Source organism: Nerophis lumbriciformis, linkage group LG01 (assembly GCF_033978685.3).
Source record: "Nerophis lumbriciformis linkage group LG01, RoL_Nlum_v2.1, whole genome shotgun sequence".
NCBI lineage: Eukaryota > Metazoa > Chordata > Actinopteri > Syngnathiformes > Syngnathidae > Nerophis > Nerophis lumbriciformis.
In genome coordinates this window covers 55,754,624-55,780,459 of record NC_084548.2, presented here as the reverse complement: position 1 = coordinate 55,780,459, position 25,836 = coordinate 55,754,624, and the positions used below count along the sequence as shown (strand labels likewise).

Below are 25,836 nucleotides of genomic sequence, written 5' to 3'. Positions count from 1 at the left end.
CACATTTAATAAAAAAAAAACATTATTATGGTCTTACATTTACTTATAAATGAAGTCCATGCGCCGCTCCTTCTGAACAAAAGCATCGATAACTTGTTTATAGAAGTCTTCCTTATCTTTCTTCAGTTTTAAAAGTCTCTCTGTCTCGATGGAGATCTTCCTTTAAGTATTACCTCCTGCTTCGATTGAAAGTCCAGTTTCAAAAACTGTTTTATTTTAGATATGTAATCCTCCATGTTGAAAGTCCAGGCGAGAGGAAAAAATAAACGATCGCTGCTAACTGTTGCTCCTTTTTGTCACTTCTTCTGCAGCCGAGTAGTCGCAAGAATGATCTCTGGGATCACTAGCGCCCTCTACCACCAGGAGGCGGGATTACTGCGAGCCTCACACAGTGCGTCTTCGCAGCAGCTTTATGATTGCTCAGCACAAGAAATACGTTACACACATACAGTTGTTGACAAAATACACTGTACATTATATACCTCAGCTAACTAAACTATGGAAATGTATAATATAATTCATATAGCAATACGGTCTCACTGCACAGCAGGCCAGCAGTTAGCCAAGTCATTGCGCAATCCATGGTGAGGCTCAACTGAGTGACGTGCCTCAACTGGCTGCTGACTCACCGCAAGTCTCTTCTCAGTATTTGAACGGCAAATGTGAAAATTCAGCGATTTTGGATAAAAATAATCTAAAACTGGTGAAGTTAAATGGAAAATAACTTTATAGTATAATCACTGAATACATGTAACAATTTAATAATTTTTATTTCTTTTTAAAAATGTTTTCTTTCCATGATGGCACGTGAGGCCCCGCCTCACCTGCCTCCCCTGACTGCACGTCACTGGAGTATAATATAAATAGTGTTGTTTAGGCGTTTGTCATTCTATTATGATGAATTGATGATGATTAACTATATTTATATAGCGCTTTTTCTCTCGCTTTTCTCTACCACAGAGGATGCACTAGCTGTTCAAAGTCGGGACCCGGGGTGGACCACTCATTTGTGCATCAGTTGGAGACGTCTCTGCGGTGCTGACTTGTCTCCATTCAAGATGATCCCCTGCTGACCTCACTATGACTATGATCCCACATCTGCGGTCCCCTCCAAGGTTTCTCATTGTATCTCACTGGTTTGAGTTTTTTCTTGCCCTGATGTGGGATTTCAGCCGAGGATGCCGTTGTGGCTTGTGCAGCCCTTTGAGACACTTGTGATTAAGGGCTATATAAATAAACTTTGATTGATTGATTGATAGTGACTGAAAGGGCTTTACATTGTGAAACGCATGATCTAAGTTACATTTAAACCACTGTGGGTGGCACTGGGAGCAGGTGGGTAAAGTATCTTGCCCAAGGACACAACGGCAGTGACTCGGATGGCGGAAACGGGGATTGAACCTGGAACCCTCAAGTTGCTGGCACGGCCGCTCTACCAACTGAGCCACGTTGGCCCTCATTAAAAGCACCGCATCAAAAGGTTGGGCTCAATAAGCAAACAGTTTGCTGTTTAAACCCAAACCACAGCTCACATTACAGGACCAGCATCCCTTAAGTGCGTCTGTAATAGATTTCAGATATTCCAAAAGTGGAAGATACCATAAGCTTGACGTCAGGTGAGCGTCTCTCGCCTGTTTGAAAAATTAGACAACTCCTAGAATTGAACTTTGTCAGCTGTTTTGTAATTCTCACTCGTGATCATTTAGTGACAATATTGTTGAACAAACGTGAAAAGATGAGCACGCTCCCAAGCTCCAGTGGGCTCCTTTTACAGCCTGGAAGGAAAAAGCTGGCCCTCCCAACTGTCATTGTATTTGTGGAACTGAAATATGAAAAGCCTCTCTTTCGTCAAACACGTTTCACCACAAAAACACAAACGCGGGAGGGGGGCTTGAGCCGTTGAGGTCAGCTAAAAAGAGAGGTTCGTTTTCGCCTGCAGCTATTTGCTTTGTTTTGCCGATGACGCTCATGCCAGACAAGCAGGTCAGTTTGCTTAGATCACCATCAAGGAAGAAGCTTTGAGCGGTGAACATGTTCAATTCAATGGTCCCTCACAGGTTTCCCACTAGACCAGAAATGTGTGTTTTTGCATGTTTTTGTTAAGGCATTTCTTATTTCATTGTAGCCAACACTGCACATCAATTAACTTTACATGCGAGTCGCATGGATGCTGCCATAACAAGGGTTTTATTAGAGATGTCCGATAATATAGGCCTGCCGATAAATCCTTTAAAATGTAATATCTGAAATTATCGGTATCGTTTGTTTTTTTTATTATCGGTATCGTTTTTTTATTTATTTTTATTTATTTTTTATTAAATCAACATAAAAAACACAAGATACACTTACAATTAGTGCACCAACCCAAAAAAACCTCCCTCTCCCATTTACACTCATTCACACTCATTCACACAAAAGGGTTGTTTCTTTCTGTTATTAATATTCTGGTTCCTACATTATATATCAATATATATCAATACAGTCTGCAAGGGATACAGTCCGTAAGCACACATGATTGTGCGTGCTGCTGGTCCACTAATAGTATTAACCTTTAACAGTTAATTTTACTCATTTTCATTAATTACTAGTTTCTATGTAACTGTTTTTATAATGTTTTACTTCTTTTTTATTCAAGAAAATGTTTTGAATTTATTTATCTTATTTTATTTTATTAATTTTTGAAAAAATGACTTTATTTTCACCATACCCGGTTGTCCAAATTAGGCATTATAATGTGTTAATTCCACGTCTGTATATATCGGTATCGGTGGATATCGGTATCGGTTGATATCGGTATCGGTTGGACAATATCGGAATATCGGATATCGGCAAAAAGCCATTATCGGACATCCCTAGGTTTTATTGGATTGGGTTAATATAATGAATAACCCCACAATGTGTCTATCTGCTTCTATTGATATTTTCTATCCATCCATCCATCCATTCATTTTCTACCGCTTATTCCCTTTGGGGTCGCGGGGGGCGCTGGAGCCTATCTCAGCTACAATCGGGCGGAAGGCGGCATACACCCTGCACTCAAAATGATTCAACCTCATTCTAAATTGAGTTTGAAACAGTAAAAATTTCAATGACTCATTAAAAAAAAATCCACATTATGGTTATGGTAAATGGGTTATACTTTTCTACCTTCAAGGTACTCAAAGTGCTTTGACACTATTTCCACATTCACACACTGATGTCGGGAGCTGCCATGCAAGGCCCTAACCACGACCCATCAGGAGCAAGGGTGAAGAATCTTGCTCAAGGACACAACGGACGTGATGAGGTTGGTAGAATGTGGGGATAGAACCAGGAACCCTCAGGTTGCTGGCAGGGCCACGCTCTCAACCACGCCACTCCGCCCCCAAATTCAGCATGATTATTTGAAATAATTTATCATCGTTATTAATTGGATACACTTTTTTAACCCCATTAGCCCATCTGCAACGTAGAACGACTCAAAATCCCTTAAAAAGTCAACGTATTTTAGGCAGTTTGGCCCAAGTAGTGTTACCGTTGCGCATGTGCAAATGGGCAGTTGACGTGGTAGTGACAGGCTGCAGAAGCAAACAAATCAATATGGAAGAAGCTAAAAACAGCACGTTGGTCCTCTATCATGGTCATTTAAGTACAAAAAATTCAAGTGAGTCGGAGTTGTCATCTTAAAATACTACAAAAAGTGCGTAACTTGTCTACATTATTGTGGATAAATGTTTGTTTAGAAAATGTACAGTTTTTTTTTACATGAACATGTTAAAGGTGGTTAAATACCCATCCATCCATCCTTTTTCCACCGCTTGTCCCTCTCGGGGTCACAGATAGACAGATAACATTCACACTCACATTTACACAATTTAGTGTTGCCAATCAACCTATCCCCAAGTGCATGTCTTTGGAGTGTGGAAGAAGCCGGAGTACCCGGAGGAAACCCACGCAGTCATTAGATAAGATTAGATTAAAAATTAATGATATTTAATATTTTAATCAAATGAAGTAGAAGAAGATGGATGGATGGATGGATGGATGGATGGATGGACGGAGATTTAATTATGATTAGTTGACATTTATCATTCTCTCCAGGATTTTGTCCCGATCTCGCCAATTTATGCAAATTGAACCAAACTCTGCATATTATACGCAGTCTACCAACTTTATCCAATGCCCGCAACTTACTCGCACATTTTGGCAAAAAATCTCCTTCATTTTTGCCAATCAAATTAGTCTCTGAGCAACTTTAAAACGCACAGATCAACTGTCTAATCAAAACTTCTGCTTGTTTCTTGCGTGGAAAAAGCAGGAACGGCAACATGAAACAATATATCAATACTTTATTGATCCAATAACTGTCATCCACTTGTGGAGCTTAGAACAACTTCCGGTATTTGTCTACAGTGCTATGCCTCTCTTAGGCCATGTCCACATGAACATGGAGAGTTTCAAAAACACATATTTGGGGTTAAAACAATCTCCATCCACACAAATGTAGTGTCAAAAGTGTCAATGTCTACACACAAACGCACATACACATATACGCTGTCATGCACATTATGTCCAATCAGAAGTAGCAATATCTATTATGTTTATTTTGATCGACTTTAGATGTAATATGACAGCCTGCACGTACACAGAGCCCTGGTAACATTATTAAAGAGCGACTGCACACCTGTGCTGCTGAAACCCAACACTCATAGAATTATAACATGTTCAGCAACATGGTGATGTATTACATGTGCAGTGATTTGTACATTATTTGTAAAATCAACACGCACTAACGAGCCAAGGAAACCATGTTGCATGTTTAAGGGAATTATAAAGCATTTAATCATCGATATAGTGATATGGTACATGTGTAATGAAGTGTATATTATATATATATATATATATATCAGTGACGTGCGGTGAGGTTGATGGCTGGTGAGGCACTGACTTCATCACAGTCAGATTTACAAACATATGAACCCTAAAGAGTATCTTATTCACCATTTGATTGGCAGCAGTTAAGGGGTTGTGTTTAAAAGCTCATACCAGCATTCTTCCCTACTTGGCACTCAGCATCATGGGTTGGAATTGGGGGTTAAATCACCAAAAATTATTCCCGGGTGCGGCGCCGCTGCTGCCCACTGCTCCCCTCACCTCCCAGGGGGTGATCAAGGGATGGGTCAAATGCAGAGGACAAATTTCACCACACCTAGTGTGTGTGTGACAATCATTGGTACTTTAACTTAACTTTAACTTTACACATACAAACTGTAGCACACAAAAAAGCACATTTAATTAAAAAAAACGTTATTATGGTCTTACCTTTACTCATAAGTGCGGGAACAGTTGTGTTGGTGTTGGAGGATTTGTGAATGAATGAAATATGAAATCCGTGCTGCAGTCTGCAGGTGTACCTAATGTTGTGTCCCTGCAGTCGTTCACGGCTCCTCCGGCGCGAGCATAGTTGTTTTTGCACTTTTTGGCTTCTTGTTAAGTGACTTTTTTTGGGTGGATTCGGTCTTGCACGTGGAGGGTTTGGGTGTGGGCTTTGGTTGGTGTGGTGCTCCCGTCGGGCGGTGCATTCTGCGGCGGTGTGCATTAACCGGCACCAGGAGGCGGGATTACTGCGAGCCTCACACAGTGCGTCTTCGCAGCAGTTTTATGATTGCTCAGCAGAAGAAATACGTTACACACATAACTGTACGGTCTCACTGCACAGCAGGCCAGCAGTTAGCCGAGTCCGCAATCCATGGTGAGGCACAACTGAGTGACGTGCCTCAACTGGCTGCTGATCACCACACCGTCTCTTCTCAGTATTAGAACGGCAAATGTGAAAATTCAGCGATTTTGAATAAAAATAATCGAAAACTGGTGAAGTTAAATGGAAAATAACTTTATAGTATAATCACTGAATACATATAACAATTTAATTAATTTTTTTTCTTTTTACATTTTTTTTCTTTCCATGATGGCAGGTGAGGCGGGGCCTCACCTGCCTCTAGTGACCGCACATCACTGATATGTATATATACACACACTACAAGGAGGACGCTACATTGTTTTTTTTTTAGGTTGCTTGGTAGCTTTTTACGCGCGTGCACAAGAATGGAAGCAAGACACGTAAGTTAACTTCATGATTTGTCGTTAAACAAGGATTAAAAACATAAGATAATGTTGCACCTTTCTTATGTGACACAGAGCAAAAAGTCTTGCTTGTCAAAGTTGTGCCATCACGTGGAGGTTCCAAAGCGATCATATGCAAAACAACTGACTGTCATTAGTCACATTAGTGTCACAAAGTCCATTTTGATGTGTCTTTTTTAGTAATGTCGAGTGAAAAGAGCCGGGACTAGGTGAAAATTTGCCAATGATACTTGAACTTGCTTCATAAATAATATATTTATTTAAATAAAGCATTTTTTCTCCTCTGTTGACAGCAGTGTTGGCGCTAGGAATTTTCAAAATGGGGTCCCATGGACCCCATCAAGTCATAAAAATGGGGTCCCACAGTAAATTTTTGGGGTCCCACTTTTTTTGTAAGCGTTTTGAAAACAAATGATAAATGTATGCATTATCCTGTTATATCTCACATTCTAAATTGTGTTTTGGAAAAAGGTTGTCATAAACATTACTTAATTCATTAAAATAAATAATAAAAAAAGAAGAGAAATTTGTAGGCTGCAGCACCCCACGCGACCCCAAAAGGGACAAGTGGTAGAAAATGGATGGATGAATGTAAATTTATTCAGTTATAAACATTCATTCACTTTCTTCTTTCCTTCATGGATCTAAACTTTACGGCTGCTGGTAGTTTTTTCTATGTTTTTATTTAATAAGTTGTAGGTGTATTTATTTCAGTATAAAGTTGTAAAAAGTGTTTTGCTTCGGTCATGAAATGATGATAATGGTGTGCCGGGCATACATACATTTTATATTTAACGCTTAAATCTCTGGAGTCTACATCAACTTCAGATCTATTCCTAATTTCAAAATGTTTTAGTTTTTGTTGTTGTTTTTTTGTTTGTTTGTTTTCCGCACTTTTTTGTCAAACAAAACGATGTTTTTTTATGGCAAACACACAAAATATGCAAAATCTTCCACTAAAAATATTTTTCAAAGTGGAATATTTGATGTGACGTAATCGGAACCTTGGATAGGTCAATAATTCATAGTAACATTGATTTTGATTCAATACTATGTTTTAAGCAATGAAAAAAACAAAACAGCTTTGTTTGTCAACATTGCAACTGTTTCTAAATTACATTTCACCTTTAAGCTTTTTTATTTCACTTTTGTTATGTTTTTGTTTATTTTAATAGTATTTTTAGAATGTGCCTCGGGCCTTTAAAACATTAGCTGTGGGCCGCAAATGGTTAAAAAAAAAAAAAAATCTGCGTCCTTTCTGATTTCAATGCATTAAAAAGACACAAAAAGTGCGTTAGCGCCAACACTGCTTGACAGTACAACAAAATAAGTCACACTTATATTCTGTAACATTCACAGTTTTGGAAAAAACTGCAGAGCTAGAAATAGGGGTAGGGGGGTAGCGGGGGTGTATATTGTAGCGTCCCGGAAGAGTTAGTGCTGCAAGGGGTTCTGGGTATTTGTTCTGTTGTGTTTGTGTTGTGTTACGGTGCGGATGTTCTCCCGAAATTTGTTCGTCATTCTTGTTTGGTGTGGGTTCACAGTGTGGCGCATATTTGTAACAGTGTTAAAGTTGTTTATACGGCCACCCTCAGTGTGACCTGTATGGCTGTTGATCAAGTATGCTTTGCATTCACTTGTGTGTGTGAAAAGCCGTATTTATTAAGTGACTGGGCCGGCACGAAAAAGGCAGTGCCTTTAAGGCATGCCCCCAAAATTGTTGTCTTGGTGGAAAATCGGGAGGGTTGGCAAGTATGTCAATCAATCCACTCCCTCGCTCTCTCGCGCTCTCTGTCTCTGTCTCTGTCTCTGTCTCTGCCCCTCCCTCACGAATGCTGCTGCATGCGCACACCTTCACAATTTGTTTTGTTTTCAACCCCTCTTATCCTTGGACGTACATTGAAAATACACGCAACCCTGACTCAAAATAGCTCTGCATAGCTCGGTTGGTAGAGTGGCCGTGCCAGCAACTTGAGGGTTGCAGGTTCGATTCCCGCTTTCGCCATCCTAGTTGCTGCCGTTGTGTCTTTGGGCAAGACACTTTACCCACCTGCTCCCAGTGCCACCCACACTGGTTTAAATGTAACTTAAATATTGGGTTTCACTATGTAAAGTGCTTTGAGTCACTAGAGAAAAGCGCTATATAAATATAATTCACTTCACTTCACTTCACTTCAAAATGCCGGACATTTGAGGCATTTAAGAAACCCCGCATGGACAGCCCCGCAAAAGAGGACTAGCGGGGAAAAGAGGACGTATGGTCAGTCTACTTTAAGCGTCTGCAACTTGTGGATGACAGAGCAGACAGCGGACAATAAGGACAATTTTGATGGTGTTTCTTTTTCTATTATTAAAATAGTACAGTCATTTGACAATGAACTCTGAGTATGTGCTTTTACCGCCATCCACACTAGTGTCTATTTTTAAGTCTGTGCGGTATAAAATGAGTAGAATGTCATAAAGTTGTTGTTTCCAATTTTTGTTTATAAATCTTGTGCTGTTTAAGGTTAAATTAGAAGGAACACTTAAAACATTGGTAACAGTAAAAAAAGAACAAGTTAACTCAACGTTGTTGAACAAAAATAAGCCTCAACATATTGCAGCTTTTGACGCAATTTAAGTTGCTGCGAATTTACGCATGTTAGGCTGCAACAATCACAAACAAATAGCCTGTTACATCTTGGAGGGACTGATTTATCCACAGCAACCCTGGGATTAATTTGATCAAAAATGTTCATTCTTTGACTGCACTATTCAAAATGCTGCTTCCCTCCAAGTGAAACTACAAAACTCACTTAAAAACCTGGACAGAAACTAACAGTTGGCCTCTCTAATGATGCTGTTTATTGTACAGTACCAGCTAGGGCTAAATTAGTAATACTAACAAAAAACAAAGATACAGAATAAGGAAGGAATGTTACTACTTTTTAAGATAAGTGGAAATGGGTCACAGCTGGAAATTATAATACTGCAGCATCCAGATTAAAGGCACAGTATGCCGTAGTCTCTGGTTCATACACATATGCACAAATACTTGTATAAACTACTGTACCCAGAAGCAACAGCAACTGTCTTGCACGTGTTCATGCTCATATGTAAAGCAGCCATATTCACTCTATTTTTGGCCACTGTAATAGATCCTGGAGTTCATACTGTACGCATGCTTTCATGGATGCATCCATCGGATGAACTCTCCAGTTCACATTCTGTGCTAGAATTTATTACACGCTGGCAGTCAAAGCTGGACCAATAACATGTTGCTTTTTTTGGGCTCTCGCTTTTGTGTTACTGTCGATCAACTGCAGCTGAGCGTGGTAGTTTAGCCAGGCAAAAGTTACTACTTTTGAATTATGTAATTGGGGGAAAAAAAGATAAGGAGAGACTACCAGAGGCCCATCTGACTTTTAGTGAAACCTATTTAATTAAATGTTTGATGTGTTTAATTCTCTGTGTATGCTGGTCATATCCTGTGAGCTTAATATGGCAACACACATGTTGTGAAAACACTACAAAGCTTTTGCGGTTTAGGGTAAGATTGGATTTAGAAAAAAAACAAACTGTGATTATTAATAACGGGTGTTCATACAACAGCCCAACACGCCTTCAGTTTGGCTAGCAAGACCATGGGGTGTTTCCAAATTAATTTTAAATATCTGACATTCTGACTGCTGCTATTGTATGGGGTATTTCCAAGTGTTTTTCAACATCTGACAACCTGATTTTCATGGACAACATGAGTGAATTCGGTCAATGACCATGACATGTGCATTGAAGTGAACCCAGAACAGTATTTACCTATATGACCCAATCCAAACAACCTTCCCCACTCATGGCGCAAAAAAAAATAAAAAAAATGCAACCAACAAAAAAAGTCAACACACATGGTCACACATAACACAACCTGCTCGCTGAACTTTGTGGATATTATAAAACATGTCCAAGCCACATAAAAAACTCAAAACTACACCCATTTAAATCCATTGCAGTGCATGATGGGAAAAATGCAAACAACTTTCTCCACACTTATCAATGTTTGGCGCATTTTGGCTGCTTGATAATTTTGACTGAGGAGGTCGTCACAGAAGAAACCATGGTAGGAGTCAAATTTTCACATACTCTTAATATTCAATTGTATTAATTATTAATTATACATCCATTAAGTTAATATAAAATGTACATATATATACAGTATGTGCAGGCTATATAAATATTGTTACTTTACGTGCAGTCGGCTTTCGGCTCCCAGCCAAATTTTTTAGCCCAAAGCGGCCCCCGAGTGAAAAAGTTTGGACACCCCTTAACCTACACTCTGCAAAATCTACTGCGATGCAACACACGGGAGGCACTGAAAAAAACGGACTTTGCAAAGATAATAAAGTCTTTTACAAAGGCATGGCGTAATGTTTGCCAAGTCAGAAGTTGAATCACCTGTTTTGATGGGACGCTTGAATGGAGGAAAGCAGAATCACGAGTAGTAGTCTCTGAGTGCCATTGTTGGGTTGGTCCCTTGAAACTGTGGTTGCGTCAAAACTTCACTCCTACAACAAGAAGTGCACCATTATTTGTCAGGGATGCAAACAACAGTACACTGAAACATCTTAATTGAGCTTCAAATATTGTCCTTTATAAAAACAGTAATGGATGAATTGAATTTGTATTATAATAGTTTTCGTTTGCAGTGGTGTAGAAATACATTCCATCATACTGACAACTTATTTCGCTTTAATTAAATTAAATTTTAGAAACAGCTTTCGTTTGATAGGATGATGCAATGCAGCTGCTGCGGGAATTCAATAGACTCCTGATTATTTTTGTAATAACTTTTTATTCATCACTGTATTTGCCATCTTGTACATTTATGTACAAACCCCGTTTTCATATGAGTTGGGAAATTGTGTTAGATGTAAATATAAACGGAATACAATGATTTGCAAATCCTTTTCAACCCATATTCAATTGAATGCACTACAAAGACAAGATATTTGATGTTCAAACTCATAAACTTTATTTTTGTTTTGCAAATAATCATTAACTTAGAATTTCATGGCTGCAACACGTGCCGAAATAGTTGGGAAAGGGCATGTTCACCACTGTGTTACATGGCTTTTCCTTTTAACAACACTCAGTAAACGTTTGGGAACTGAGGAGACACATTTTTAAGCTTCTCAGGTGGAATTCTTTCCCATTATTGCTTGATGTACAGCTTAAGTTGTTCATTATTAAGTTGGTATTTTAGGCTTCATAATGCGCCACACATTTTCAATGGGAGACAGGTCTGGACTACAGGCAGGCCAGTCTAGTACCCGCACTCTTTTACTATGAAGCCACGTTGATGTAACACGTGGCTTGGCATTGTCTTGCTGAAATAAGCAGGGGCGTCCATGGTAACATTGCTTGGATGGCAACATATTTTGCTCCAAAACCTGTATGTACCTTTCAGCATTAATGACGCCTTCACAGATGTGTAAGTTACCCATGTATTGGGCACTGATACACCCCCATACCATCACAGATGCTGGCTTTTCAACTTTGCGCCTATAACAATCCGGATGGTTATTTTCCTCTTTGGTCCGGGGGACACAACGTCCACAGTTTCCAAAAACAATTTGAAATGTGGACTCGTCAGACCACAGAACACTTTTCCACTTTGTATCAGTCCATCTTAGATGAGCTCAGGCCCAGCGAAGCCGACGGCGTTTCTGGGTGTTGTTGATAAATGGTTTTCGCCTTGCATAGGAGAGTTTTAACTTGCACTTACAGATGTAGCGACCAACTGTAGTTACTGACAGTGTGTTTCTGAAGTGTTCCTGAGCCCATGTGGTGATATCCTTTACACACTGATGTCGCTTTTTGATGCAGTACAGCCTGAGGGATCGAAGGTCACGGGATTAGCTGCTTACGTGCAGTGATTTCTCCAGATTCTCTGAACCCTTTGATGATATTACGGACCGTAGATGGCGAAATCCCTAAATTCCTTGCAATAGCTGGTTGAGAAAGGTTTTTCTTAAACTGTTCAACAATTTGCTCACGCATTTGTTGACAAAGTGGTGACCCTCGCCCCATCCTTGTCTGTGAATGACTGAGCATTTCATAGAATCTACTTTTATACCCAATCATGGCACCCACCTGTTCCCAATTTCCCTGTTCACCTGTGGGATGTTCCAAATAAGTGTTTGATGAGCATTCCTCAACTTTATCAGTATTTATTGCCACCTTTCCCAACTTCTTTGTCACGTGTTGCTGGCATCAAATTCTAAAGTTAATGATTATTTGCAAAAAAAAAAATGTTTATCAGTTTGAACATCAAATATGCTGTCTTTGTAGCATATTCAACTAAACATGAGTTGAAAATGATTTGCAAATCATTGTATTCCGTTTATATTTACATCTAACACAATTTTCCAACTCATTTGTAAGTACTCCGTGATTGTGCGCTATTGAACATGCTCCTCTGCTCGTAAACCAGCAATGACACGACGTGACGACGACGGGGGCGCGGGGGCATAGGAGACCGGTACTTTTCAGAGGCGGTATAGTACCGAATATGATTCATCAGTATCACGGTACTATACTAATACCGGTATACTGTACAACCCTACCCGGTAGACATCCCCCACCCCCAAACACACCACTCAAAAAACCCTATCAGTTTGTAGCATATTCAATTGAATATGGGTTGAAAATGATTTGCAAATCATTGTATTCCGATTATATTTACATCTAACACAATTTCCCAACTCATATGGAAACGGGGTTTGTATATATATATATATATCCATCCATCCATCCATTTTCTACCGCTTATTCCCTTTGGGGTCGCGGGGGGCGCTGGAGCCTATCTCAGCTACAATCGGGCGGAAGGCGGGGTACACCCTGGACAAGTCGCCACCTCATCGCAGGGCCAACACAGATAGACAGACAACATTCACACTCACATCCACACACTAGGGCCAATTTAGTGTTGCCAATCAACTTATCCCCAGGTGCATGTCTTTTGAGGTGGGAGGAAGCCGGAGTACCCGGAGGGAACCCACGCAGTCACGGGGAGAACATGCAAACTCCACACAGAAAGATCCCGAGCCCGGGATTGAACCCAAGACTACTCAGGACCTTCGTATTGTGAGGCAGATGCACTAACCCCTCTGCCACCGTGAAGAGGGGATATATATATATATATATATATATATATATATATATATATATATATATATATATATATATATATTTATATCTATATATATATCTATATATATATATATATATATATATATATATATATATATATATATATTATATATATATATATATATATATATATATATATATATATATATATATATATATATATATATCTATATATATATATATATATATATATATATATATATATATATATATATATATATACATATATATATATATATATATATATATATACATATATACATACATATACAAATATATTTGTATACATACATACATACATACATATGCACCGGTATATGTAATAACAAGACCGTCTTTTAAACAGTTATTAGAAAGGAACGGTTTCTGAAGATCAAAGAACCATAAATCCCATCTCTAAGGTCTTCTTTTTATTCAAAACATGTCTTCATGCAAACTCAGCAGAACACAGACTCTCCAAATGATTCATTTACATCCGAGCAAAATAATCTTCCCATACAAGTCTCCTCACGGGCTCCCTTCAAAGCAAACCTGCAGCCAAAACTGGTGCAAAAAACCCCCAAAAAACCCCCAAAAAACTTGTGTACATGCATAGAGTTTTAATTGTCCCGGTCTGCAGCACATTGCCAAACTGCATTCTCAGCAGAGGAATTGAGAGATTATGTAGTAAATGCAAAGCTTAGTGCTAGAAGGCACTCACACAAAAGGGCATTCTTGCAGCAGCACACACAGAGCACTTACCGTGTGTTGCTGTGGACCACTTGTTATCTTCAGACCACAGCTTGGTTGCATGGTTGCCTCCTCACACTGCCGAGTCTGCTGGGAGCAGATGCACAGTGACACCTTCAAAAGCGTGCATTTCATTAGACGTCACCTGCAGGAGGGGGGAAAGGAGCACTGACGCAATGTGGCTGACATAAAAAAAAAAAAAAAAAACATAACTTTTTGCAGGGTTACATAGGAACGCAGATATGTTGGCCGGTGGTGGGGGTTTAGTGCACGCCCCCCAATTAGACATTAAAAACAAATTTGCGTGTGAGAGACGCATACCTGCAAGGCTCAACAGAAGGTGACGCGTAATGTGCACTCCTCTCCATCCACGAGCGTGCGTCTGAAAAAGGCGTGCGCGTCACCGGCCGAGCAGGATGCTGTGCGAGGAGTCCCGGTCGAGATAAGATGCAGCAGGACTTGTTTCCCGGCCATAACTTTGCCTCCAGGGGCGGCTCCCGTCCGGTCCGCCTCTTTATTGCTTCTTCACTGCACAACGTACCGCCGGCCGGACTGAACAGGACGAGCCCTCGAGAGGCGTTGCTGTAGCCGGGGGATCACGTGACCGAGACGTCGACGTGAACTTAATCTCACCGCGCTGTCAATCAATGTCAACTCCATGCTGCTTTGGAAAGGGTCCACCTGCTGCCTGTTGATGTTATTAGTATGTCAAAACATATGATCATGAATTTGTACATGCGCCAACTAGAAAGAAAAAAACAAAAAAAGCAACCACACATACTTAATAAATCAGATTAAGTTCATTATTACTGAGAGGTTTTTTTATTTGTCTTTTTTTATACAGCTATTGACGGACACTGCTGTATTTTCATGTGCTTGTTGTGTGTCCAATGTGTTTATCTGAACATATATCTCTGGTCTGGTGGTCAAGGTCTTTTTAGGAGGCGATCTTGTGAACAGCAACTGTGACAGTCCCATGATTTCTCACCAAAATAGTTCTGAAAACACAAAAACAAAGCATATTCATGGGATACTGTATATATATATACACAAGGAGCCAGTGACGTGCGGTCACATCATGGAAAGAAAAAAAATGTAAAAAGAAAACAAATTAATTAAATTGTTATATGTATTCAGTGATTATACTATAAAGTTATTTTCCATTTAACTTCACCAGTTTTCGATTATTTTTATTCAAAATCGCTGAATTTTCACATTTGCCGTTCAAATACTGAGAAGAGACGGTGCGGTGATCAGCAGCCAGTTGAGGCACGTCACTCAGTTGTGCCTCACCATGGATTGCGGACTCGGCTAACTGCTGGCCTGCTGTGCAGTGAGACCGTATTGCTATATGAATTATATTATACATTTCCATAGTTTAGTTAGCTGAGGTATATAATGTACAGTGTATTTTGTCAACAACTGTATGTGTGTAACGTATTTCTTGTGTTGAGCAATCATAAAACGGCTGCGAAGACGCACTGTGTGAGGCTCGCGTAATCCCGCCTCCTGGTGCCGGTTAATGCACCTCCGCCGCAGAGTGCACCCCCGACGGGAGCGCCACACCAACCAAAGCCCACACCCAAACCCTACACGTGCAAGACCGAATCCACCCAAAAAAAGTCACTTAACAAGAAGCCAAAAAGTGCAAAAACAACAATACTCGCGCCGGAGGAGCCGTGAACGACTGCAGGGACACAACATTAGGTACACCTGCAGACTGCAGCACGGATTTCATATTTAATTCATTCACAACTCCTCCAACACGAAACACCACTGTTTCCCGCACTTATAAGTAAAGGTAAGACCATAATAACGTTTTTTTTATTAAATGTGCTTTTTTTGTGTGCTACAGTTTGTATGTGTAAAGTTAAAGTTAAGTTAAAGTACCAATGATTGTCCACACACACACACTAGGTGTGGTGACATTTTGTCCTCTGCATTTGACCCATCCCTTGATCACCCCCTGGGAGGTGAGGGGAGCAGTGGGCAGCAGCGGCGCCGCGCCCGGGAATAATTTTTGGTGATTTAACCCCCAATTCCAACCCTTGATGCTGAGTGCCAAGCAGGGAAGAATGCTGGTATGAGCTTTTTAAACATAAACCCGTTAACTGCTGCTAATCAAAATGGTGAATAAGATACTCTTTAGGGTTCATATGTTTGTAAATCTGACTGTGATGAAGTCAGTGCCTCACCAGCCATGAACCTCACCGCACGTCACTGCAAGGAGCTCACTTGTCATCACGTGTCTCTTCAAATTAGTGTTGTCCCGATAATCAATATTTTGGTACCGGTACCAAAATTATTTAGATACTTTTCGGTACTTTTCTAAAATTGCATTATTGGCTTTATTTTAACAAAAAAAAATCTTACGGTAGATTAAGCATATGTTTATTATTGCAAGTTTGTCCTTAAATAAAAACAGTGAACATACAAGACAAGTAAGCAAACAAAGGCTCCTAATATAGTTTGCTGACATATGCAGTAAACATGGGGGGGGGGGGGGGGGGGGGGGGGGGGTCGTTGTGGCTTGTGCAGCCCTTTGAGACACTTGTGAGTTAGGGCTATATAAATAAACATTGATTGATTGATTGATTGAACATACTGTGTCATTTTCCATTCTATTATTTTGTCAAAATTGTTACGGTCAAGTGGTAGAAAATTCATTATTAATCTACTTGTTCATTTACTGTTAATAATCTGCTTACTTTCTCTTTTAACATGTTCTATCTACACTTATGTTAAAATGTAATAATCACTTATTCTTCTGTTGTTTGATACTTTACATTAGGTTTTGGATGATACCACAAATTTGGGTGGCAGACCGTTTACTTTTCAGAGGCGGTACAGAAACCGAAAATGATTCATTAGTATCGCGGTACTATACTAATACCGGTATACCATACAATCCTCCATCAAATACAGCGCTATTCTTTTAAGCCTGTTTTCATTTATTGAGACATTTAAATGTTCATTTTACTCGCAGTCATGATTCATTCCAAAAGGTTTTTTTTGGGTTTTTTTTTATCGTTAAATGTATATCCTTTGTCTAAAAAATGTTTTATAAAGTTGTGTCAGTGATATTATTCACATTTGCGCATGGGTACCTTTCAAATTTGAATCGATTACAGTACCAATCTACGGTACTAAAGGATCGGTACTCAACGGTACCAATTTTTCGGTCCCGCCTTCTGACATCCGACTATGATTTGACTGATGAATCTATTAAAGATGGGAATGTATTTTACAGACAGTATGATACTAACAGTATGATTTTGGAAAGGTAAATGAAAGATTACAAAAAAATAAGCAGCCCATGTTTACCCCAGCCCCCAGAGTTAATATCTTGCGATCGATCATGTTTTTCTATTGATCTATTTTTACCTCCACAGTAACACTTTTGAACTGTGGTGGTAACCACTGGGACGAGTGGGATTTAGGGTGGTGAATAATGGTTTTACATGTGCGTGTGTGTTTGTGTATTTTATCAACGGCGATGGTGTCCAAGCGTTTCTAACTGTGAGAGGACCAACCTTCAATCGTTTACTTCAGCGACGGAGGTAAGTTTGAGAGCTTTGTAAATGATACGATATATCTTTCATATGTGTTTAATCCAGTTAAGTAAATACCATTGTATTCTTTTGCAGAACTGGCCAACAACGAAGTGGATGAAAAAGTCCAACCATTCATTGGTAGATCTTTAGGACAGTGGTAAGTTTTGAGAGCTTTGTAAATGACACGATATATGTTTAATATTATTTCTGTTGAATAAAATCTTGCTCGGTCCCTTCATCATTGAATGCAGCCACGCTCCCCATCGTTGGATGATGATGAGACAAACTGAACATACGATGACATCGCAACATGCTGTCAGTTTCTACCTAACCTTAAACACTGCCTATTATTTTCAAGAAAATTTTGTAACACTATCTGTTTCATAATGCTGCATTTAATCTTTCTTTAAATCTTAGTAAAAAAAAAAAAAAGAAGTTAAAAATAAGTAGTATTTCCTTGCTTCTAAAAGATGTCTTTTAAATACAACAATAATAATAATGTTTTGTTTTTTTACCAACATTAAAATATACTATGCAACAATAGTTTTAACAAAACTACAAATAATACTATAGTCATGTCATTAATTGTATGGTTTGGTTTAGGTTTTAAGCCACATCATGCAGTTAAAAAAGATGAACCATTAATTTCATGTGAATGGTAAATGTTTAAAGCTATGCCAAAGTTTTTCAAATCTTCCCATACCCCTTTTTAAAACTTTAAATGTCAACTTTCTATCATTGTTAGATTTTCAGGAACATATATTTTTGTTTATTTTTCTGATTACAAGAGTTTTTGATCCATGCGTTAATGTTTAATCCACAAGTTGTTTTAATATTTAACACAATATTTTAATTGCCTGTCACCACAATGTAGGAATATTGATAGTTTTCTTCTTTTTGTAATGTTCACTAGTTTAATTTACAAATCATGAATTTAAGTTGTATTAAAAGAGTATATTTGATAAATTTCAGGGAATTTTTTAGAATAAACAATTAGAAGCGTTTATTGTCATTGTCCAACAATACAACGGAATTGAATTGAATGAATAGCTAGCTGCAAGTCAATTTTCGCTTCTTGATTTTACAGTGTTTCGTGTAGTGTGACTTTTTTGGTGCTACCTCATCTAATTGTCTTGCTGTTTATTTATTGTTGTTTGTTTGTTGTAAACTTTGTGTGAAAGTGTGCTGCCTCTTAGCCAGGACTCCCTTGTAAAAGAGGTTTTTAATCTTAACAGGGTTTTTCCTGTTTAAATAAAGTTAAATAAAATACAATTAAAATGAGAGTTTATGTGGGGCCCTGAACCAAAATGAGTTTGACACCCTTGATCTACAATATTTTAATCAACTATACATTTAAAAATTTGGATATGACTGTTTTTGGGAACGGCTATGACTCATTATGGTCGCAGATTCACATATTGTTGACAAAACTGTTATCCTGCAATACTACCTGTGAGGGGCTGCACGATGAATCTAATATGAATTCACATTGATGTTTTAATTAGTGCTATAAAATAAGCGCAAGAGGCTGAGGTTTTTTATTTGTTTCCCTCCGCTGTCACAGGCATTTGAGTGACAGACATATTTGCCATTCTTGAGCCTCGCATTTCTTCCTCGCTTCAAACAGAAGGAAAAAAGTCTTCCTCTGTGCATCACCTGAGCGCATCTATTGTTAATCCTAACAGAAGAATTAACTGAACGCAGTGAACCCTCTTTTCAGACATTCACAATCTTTGTCTCGGTGGGAGAGGAGTGGACTCAATGAGACCCGCACACACAGGAAGCAAAGACAAAGAGCCTTGTGACTTGCCACAGAGAAGAGCCGCAAAGTAACAAAAATTAGGAGGAAAAGAATAGGATTACAAAGTCAAATGTTCCGTTGTGGGAATATATCAAACTTCAAATCGGATGGTCACTATGAGCCCATAAACACGGACAAAAGGAGCGAGATGGCAACAAACAAAAAGACAGATGTCCGACCTAGTTTTTCCCAACTCGGAAAAAAAATGCACTTTAAGATGTTCAATAATTGTTTAAGTTAATTGTTTGTTAATAGAAATAAGAGTTTATTTATTTGTTTATTATTTAGCAGCTGAGATAGGCTCCAGCACCCCCCGCGACCCCAAAAGGGACAAGTGGTAGAAAATGGACGGATGGAATTCCAATACAATGGTAAACAATTCTACAGTAATGGAAGTAAAAGTGTATCTCCTTTTAAATGTTTACTTGTATTAGAATGATATATTATTATGACATCACATTATGAACATTTTATTGATTCTTCTTTCAGTTTAAGAGCATGATGGAGACAAAAGCTCTGAGTCTGTCTGCATGCCTAAAGCCAGATATTTATGAAAGTAAATTATTGCATATTGTTCTAATGTGTGGCACCTTGAAACAAGAGTAAGTTGATTGACAGTCAAAAAGTAACATGTCTTCCTTCACTTCGCTATTTTCACAGTTGTGTATGCAAATCAAATCCCTAATCATAATTTTGAAGAGACAAATCGCAATTAGGTTTTTTTCTTAAAATTGGGGTAGTCGTACTGCCTGCCAGAGAAAGTAGATAAAGCTTAAAACAAAGAGGTCATTTTCAGGAAAATATTTAAAATCTATTAACTAAACATAGCTGGAGTAGACAGAGTTGTCCATTAGATGGCAGTATATCCATAAAAACAAATCATAGTTTGACAGGAGTGCTGTCTGGATGCAGATGGATTGTGATGTCTCCACATCAGAGGCCAATAACAACATGACCTTCCTGAACCAATGCCAGAAGTGGTCAGTCGAGCAAAAAAGAAACAAGTTCGAGTGAAGGCTCACCCTGAGTCAGACTCCAGGCACACAGTAGGAGTGTCTGTTGGGTCTTTTGTGAGAGCTGCAGCTTGTTTAGCCAAAACTGACACAACACCCACCATGTTCATCGGATAGGGAGCCTCTACCTGTTTGCAGTCAAACATAAAACACACAAAAACAGTTTTAAGCTTATTCATATGTTATCCAATGTGGAACGTAAATTCAAAACATCAACAATCCCTTAAATGAGAACTGCACTTTTTTTGGGAATTTTCATTCCCAATCATTATGAAAGACAAGACGATGGATGTATTTAAAAAAAAAAGCATTCTGAATAGTGAATAAATGCGATCAATCAAAAGTCTGCTTACAATGGAGCCTATGGGAGCCGCTCTATACTGCCTATAAAGCCCTTTAAAAACATTCTAATACCTCTATTAAGGTTTTATTTTATATACATGATGTAAGTATATATGTAATGTAGTAACAAGCACATTTATAATAACATGCATAGCATTACTTTAAATAAAGGCATCATGACGTTTTCTTTTTACCCCCGACCACATCACTGCTTTCTATTTACTGCAGACTTTATGAGAGCCAACAAACATAATAAAACATCACTTCACAATACATTAGGATGCCGACTGTTAGGATGTTCATATATTCCCGTTTAGATGGAGAATGACTCATAATCCTTGCAAAGAAAAGGGGGATGGAACCAAGCATCTTTTCGTGTCGTTCTCGCCATTACCAGGTGGGTCTATATTGGTTGTCAAAGTGTACCAACTTGTCGGAATACAGTTGTGCTCATAAGTTTACATACCCTGGGAGAATTTATGATTTCTTGGCCATTCTTCAGAGAATATGAATGATAACACAAAAACCTTTCTTCCACTCATGCTTAATGGTTGTGTGAAGCTATTTATTGGCAAACAATTGTGTTTACTCTTTTTTTAAATCAAAATGACAAAAGAAAGTACCCAAATGACCCTGATCAAAAGTTTACATACCCCAGTGACTTTGATCTGATAACATGCACAAAAGTTGACACAAACAGGTTTGAATGGCTAATCAAGGTTCCAATCCTCACCTGTGACCTGTTTGTTTGTAATGAATGTGTGTGTATAAAAGGTCAGTGACACTCTGGGCTTTTGACAGACCATTGCATCTTTCATCCAGTGCGGTTCAATAGTGTCCCTATTGTGTGGCCCCAAACTTCAGCGCAATACTGTAAATGCGGCAATAAAAGAGCTAAGTAAATCGTTCTAAGTGAATTTTGTAATGTGAATGTGTCATGTTCGGTTCACGTGATGTTTAATGTTCGGCCATATTTTGTTAGAATCGATTTTGTTCTAAACATGTTCGTTTATATACCGGTACTGTATTTTTCGGAGTATAAGTTGCTCCGGAGTAATAAGTCGCACTGGCCGAAAATGCATAATAAAGAAGGAAAAAAACATATATAAATCGCACTGGAGTATAAGTCGCATTTTTTGGGGAAATTTATTTGATAAAAGCCAACACCAAGAATAGACATTTGAAAGGCAATTTAAAATAAATAAAGAATAGTGAACAACAGGCTGAATAAGTGTACGCTATATGACACATAAATAACCAACTGAGAATGTGCCTGGTATGTTAACGTAACATATTATGGTAAGAGTCATTCAAATATCTATAACATATAGAACATGCTGTACGTTTACCAAACAATCTGTCACTCCCGATCGCTAAATACCATGAAATAAATAAATACAAATATACATCAAATAAATACAAATTGATATCGATTTTATATCAGCTGTGTTGCATTTTTTGCACACGGTTATATATTCTTGAAGCACATCTACCTGTTGATCATACACACTGTAAAAACAAAAAGTACCAGGATTTCACAGGATTTAACACTGTTTTTTCATAGTAAAATACGGTAATCAAAATGTACTGTCGAATGACTGTACAAATTACGACGGCCTCATATTTTAGAACAATTCACTTTTATTTCACAGTAAAATGCTGTAATGATAGTCCTCTGTAATATCACAACAAATTACGGTAAATTCAAACTGATTTGCCTCTTAAGGGGTTCCATAGACTAGGTCGTACACTCTTATAGCGGGTATATATGGGGGCGGCATAGCTCGGTTGGTAGAGCGGCCGTGCCATCAACTTGAGGGTTGCAGGTTCGATCCCCGCTTCCGCCATCCTAGTCACTGCCGTTGTGTCCTTGGGCAAGACACTTTACCCACCTGCTCCCAGTGCCACCCACACTGGTTTAAATGTAACTTAGATATTGGGTTTCACTATGTAAAGCGCTTTGAGTCACTTGAGAAAAAGCGCTATATAAATGTAATTCACTTCACTTCACTTATGCTGTTAAAACAAGAGAGTAATCAACAATATACCGTATTTTTTGGAGTATAAGTCGCTACGGAGTATAAGTCGCACCAGCCGAAAATGCATAATAAAGAAGGAAAAAACATATATAAGTCGCACTGGAGTATAAGTCGCATTTTTGGGAGAAATTTATTTTATAAAACCCAACACCAAGAATAGACATTTGAAAGGCAATTTAGAATAAATAAAGAATAGTGAACAACAAGCTGAATAAGTGTATGTTATATGACGCATAAATAACCAACTGAGAACGTGCCTGGTATGTTAACGTAACATATTATGGTAAGAGTCATTCAAATAACTATAACATATAGAACATGCTATACGTTTACCAAACAATCTGTCACTCCTAATCGCTAAATCCCATGAAATCTTATACGTCTAGTCTCTTACGTGAATGAGCTAAATAATATTATTTGATATTTCACGGTAATGTGTTAATAATTTCACACATAAGTCGCTCCTGAGTATAAGTCGCACCCCTGGCCAAACTATGAAAAAAACTGCGACTTATAGTCCGAAAAATACGGTGTGTGTTTCTCGAATTGTACAGTGCTGGTAATATTTTCTAATCTAAATAGATTTGTCCACTAAAGATACTTAAGTTACATGTAGGCTGTGTCGTTTTTGTGACACTAGGTCGTACACTCTTATAGCGGTATGCTGTTAAAACAAGAGAGTAATCAACAATATACCGTATTTTTCGGAGTATAAGTCGCTCCGGAGTATAAGTCGCACCGGCCGAAAATGCATAATAAAGAAGGAAAAAACATATATAAATCGCACTGGAGTATAAGTCGCATTTTTGGGAGAAATTTATTTGATAAAACCCAACACCAAGAATAGACATTTGAAAGGCAATTTAGAATAAATAAAGACTAGTGAACAACAAGCTGAATAAGTGCACGTTATATGACGCATAAATAACCAACTGAGAACGTGCCTGGTATGTTAACGTAACATATTATGGTAAGAGTCATTCAAATAACTATAACATATAGAACATACTATACGTTTACCAAACAATCTGTCACTCCCGATCGCTAAATCCCATGAAATCTTATACATCTAGTCTCTTACGTGAATGAGCTAAATAATATTATTTGATATTTTACAGTAATGTGTTAATAATTTCACACATAAGTCGCTCCTGTGTATAAGTCGCACCCCCGGCCAAACTATGAAAAAAACTGCGACTTATAGTCCGAAAAATACGGTGTGTGTTTCTCGAATTGTACAGTGCTGGTAATATTTTCTAATCTAAATAGATTTGTCCACTAAAGATACTTAAGTTACATGTAGGCTGTGTCGTTTTTGTGACACTAGGTCGTACACTCTTATAGCGGGTATGCTGTTAAAACAAGAGAGTAATCAACAATATACCGTATTTTTCGGAGTATAAGTCGCTCCGGAGTATAAGTCGCACCGGCCGAAAATGCATAATAAAGAAGGAAAAAACATATATAAATTGCACTGGAGTATAAGTCGCATTTTTGGGAGAAATTTATTTGATAAAACCCAACACCAAGAATAGACATTTGAAAGGCAATTTAGAATAAATAAAGACTAGTGAACAACAAGCTGAATAAGTGCACGTTATATGACGCATAAATAACCAACTGAGAACGTGCCTGGTATGTTAACGTAACATATTATGGTAAGAGTCATTCAAATAACTATAACATATAGAACATACTATACGTTTACCAAACAATCTGTCACTCCCGATCGCTAAATCCCATGAAATCTTATACATCTAGTCTCTTACGTGAATGAGCTAAATAATATTATTTGATATTTTACAGTAATGTGTTAATAATTTCACACATAAGTCGCTCCTGTGTATAAGTGGCACCTCCGGCCAAACTATGAAAAAAAACTGCGACTTATAGTCCGAAAAATACGGTATGTGTTTCTCGAATTGTACTGTGCTGGTAATATTTTCTAATCTAAATAGATTTGTCCACTAAAAATACTTAAGTTACATGTAGGCTGTGTCGTTTTTGTGACACTCAACCACTGGGGTGGGAAACATTTGATTTGATAAGAACATGCACCTGGAGATAGGTTGATTGGCAACACTAAATTGGCCCTAGTGTGTTTGAATGTGAGTGTGAATGTTGTCTGTCTATCTGTGTTGGCCCTGTGATGAGGTGGCGACTTGTCCAGGGTGTACCCCGCCTATACCGCCCGAATGCAGCTGAGATAGGCTCCAGCGACCCCAAAAGGGACAAGCGGTAGAAAATGGATAGATGGATGGAAGAATCCTAAAACAACTACTTACAGCCCAGGTTGTGTCCTTGTTGATCCGTACAAAGCACACCCACCACTGCTGGGTTTTTCATGCTGCATAAATAAAAGACAGGCACAACGACATTATAATATGTAAAGACAAAAGTTATACAGTCAAGCACAGAGCAATAATGATTTAATAATTGAATTTACTAACGTGTCGTCGAGGTGTTGCTCTAAGGTCGACTCCATTCAAAAATCAGCCCAAACCCACGAAGTATTGACGCTTATTTTAAGAATCTATGTTGTTGTGACAGGGTTCCGGTTTGAGTCAGCTGACTGTGACGTCACTACGAGTCCTCGCGAAGGACAAAGAGCAAGAAACGCGATTGTTTTTAATTTTTTTTTTTTTATTAAAATTGAACGCTAAACTTGTACTCTGCGTATCCATCAGGATATTATTTGATTTATTGTTGTTTATAAAATATGTAATCATGGACGCTTAAAAACGATTTGTTTGCCTTGTGAAAGTGAATATTTTATTTTTGTAGGGCCTACTATATTACAATTGTGAAAACAATGTAAGCTGGAAAAGAAGATATATGGCTATCGAATTGCAATGTGTAGGATTTATTACATTTTTAAAAATAGATGAAAATAATATTAATGAACACGCAAAACCCCAAACTAATCAGCAGCTGTATTAAAACAATACATCTGTCTTTCATCACAACATATAATAAGTTAATAAGAATGATACATTATCTAGCATTCATATTTAGAATCTCCAAGTATTTCTTGTATAGATTAGGGGATC

The 25,836-nt window shown here is 38.3% G+C and overlaps 2 protein-coding genes across 7 annotated transcripts in view; both read right to left on the bottom strand.

The window, feature by feature from the left end:
* The window catches only part of slc16a4 (solute carrier family 16 member 4), a 66,920-nt gene extending 52,243 nt beyond the window's left edge, over nucleotides 1-14,677 (bottom strand). For 3 of the 6 annotated variants that reach the window (XM_061987486.2, XM_061987414.2, XM_061987423.2), the window contains exons 1-3: nucleotides 14,359-14,677; nucleotides 14,050-14,182; nucleotides 10,552-10,661 (exon numbers count right to left, since the gene is read on the bottom strand). The gene's annotated coding sequence lies outside the window, so the exon portion shown is untranslated. The remainder of the gene's footprint in view (nucleotides 1-10,551; nucleotides 10,662-14,049; nucleotides 14,183-14,358) is intronic. The other 3 variants (XM_061987431.2, XM_061987440.2, XM_061987450.2) reach the window with 3 other exon arrangements.
* Nucleotides 14,678-14,836: 159 nt separating this feature from the next.
* Nucleotides 14,837-25,376, bottom strand: lamtor5 (late endosomal/lysosomal adaptor, MAPK and MTOR activator 5). The gene is given in 5 exon segments (XM_061987499.2): nucleotides 14,837-15,035; nucleotides 20,415-20,503; nucleotides 20,505-20,533; nucleotides 25,072-25,133; nucleotides 25,237-25,376. Coding segments are annotated over 5 exon segments (276 nt in total). The 5' UTR covers nucleotides 25,272-25,376; the 3' UTR covers nucleotides 14,837-14,974.
* Nucleotides 25,377-25,836: the final 460 nt, after the last annotated feature.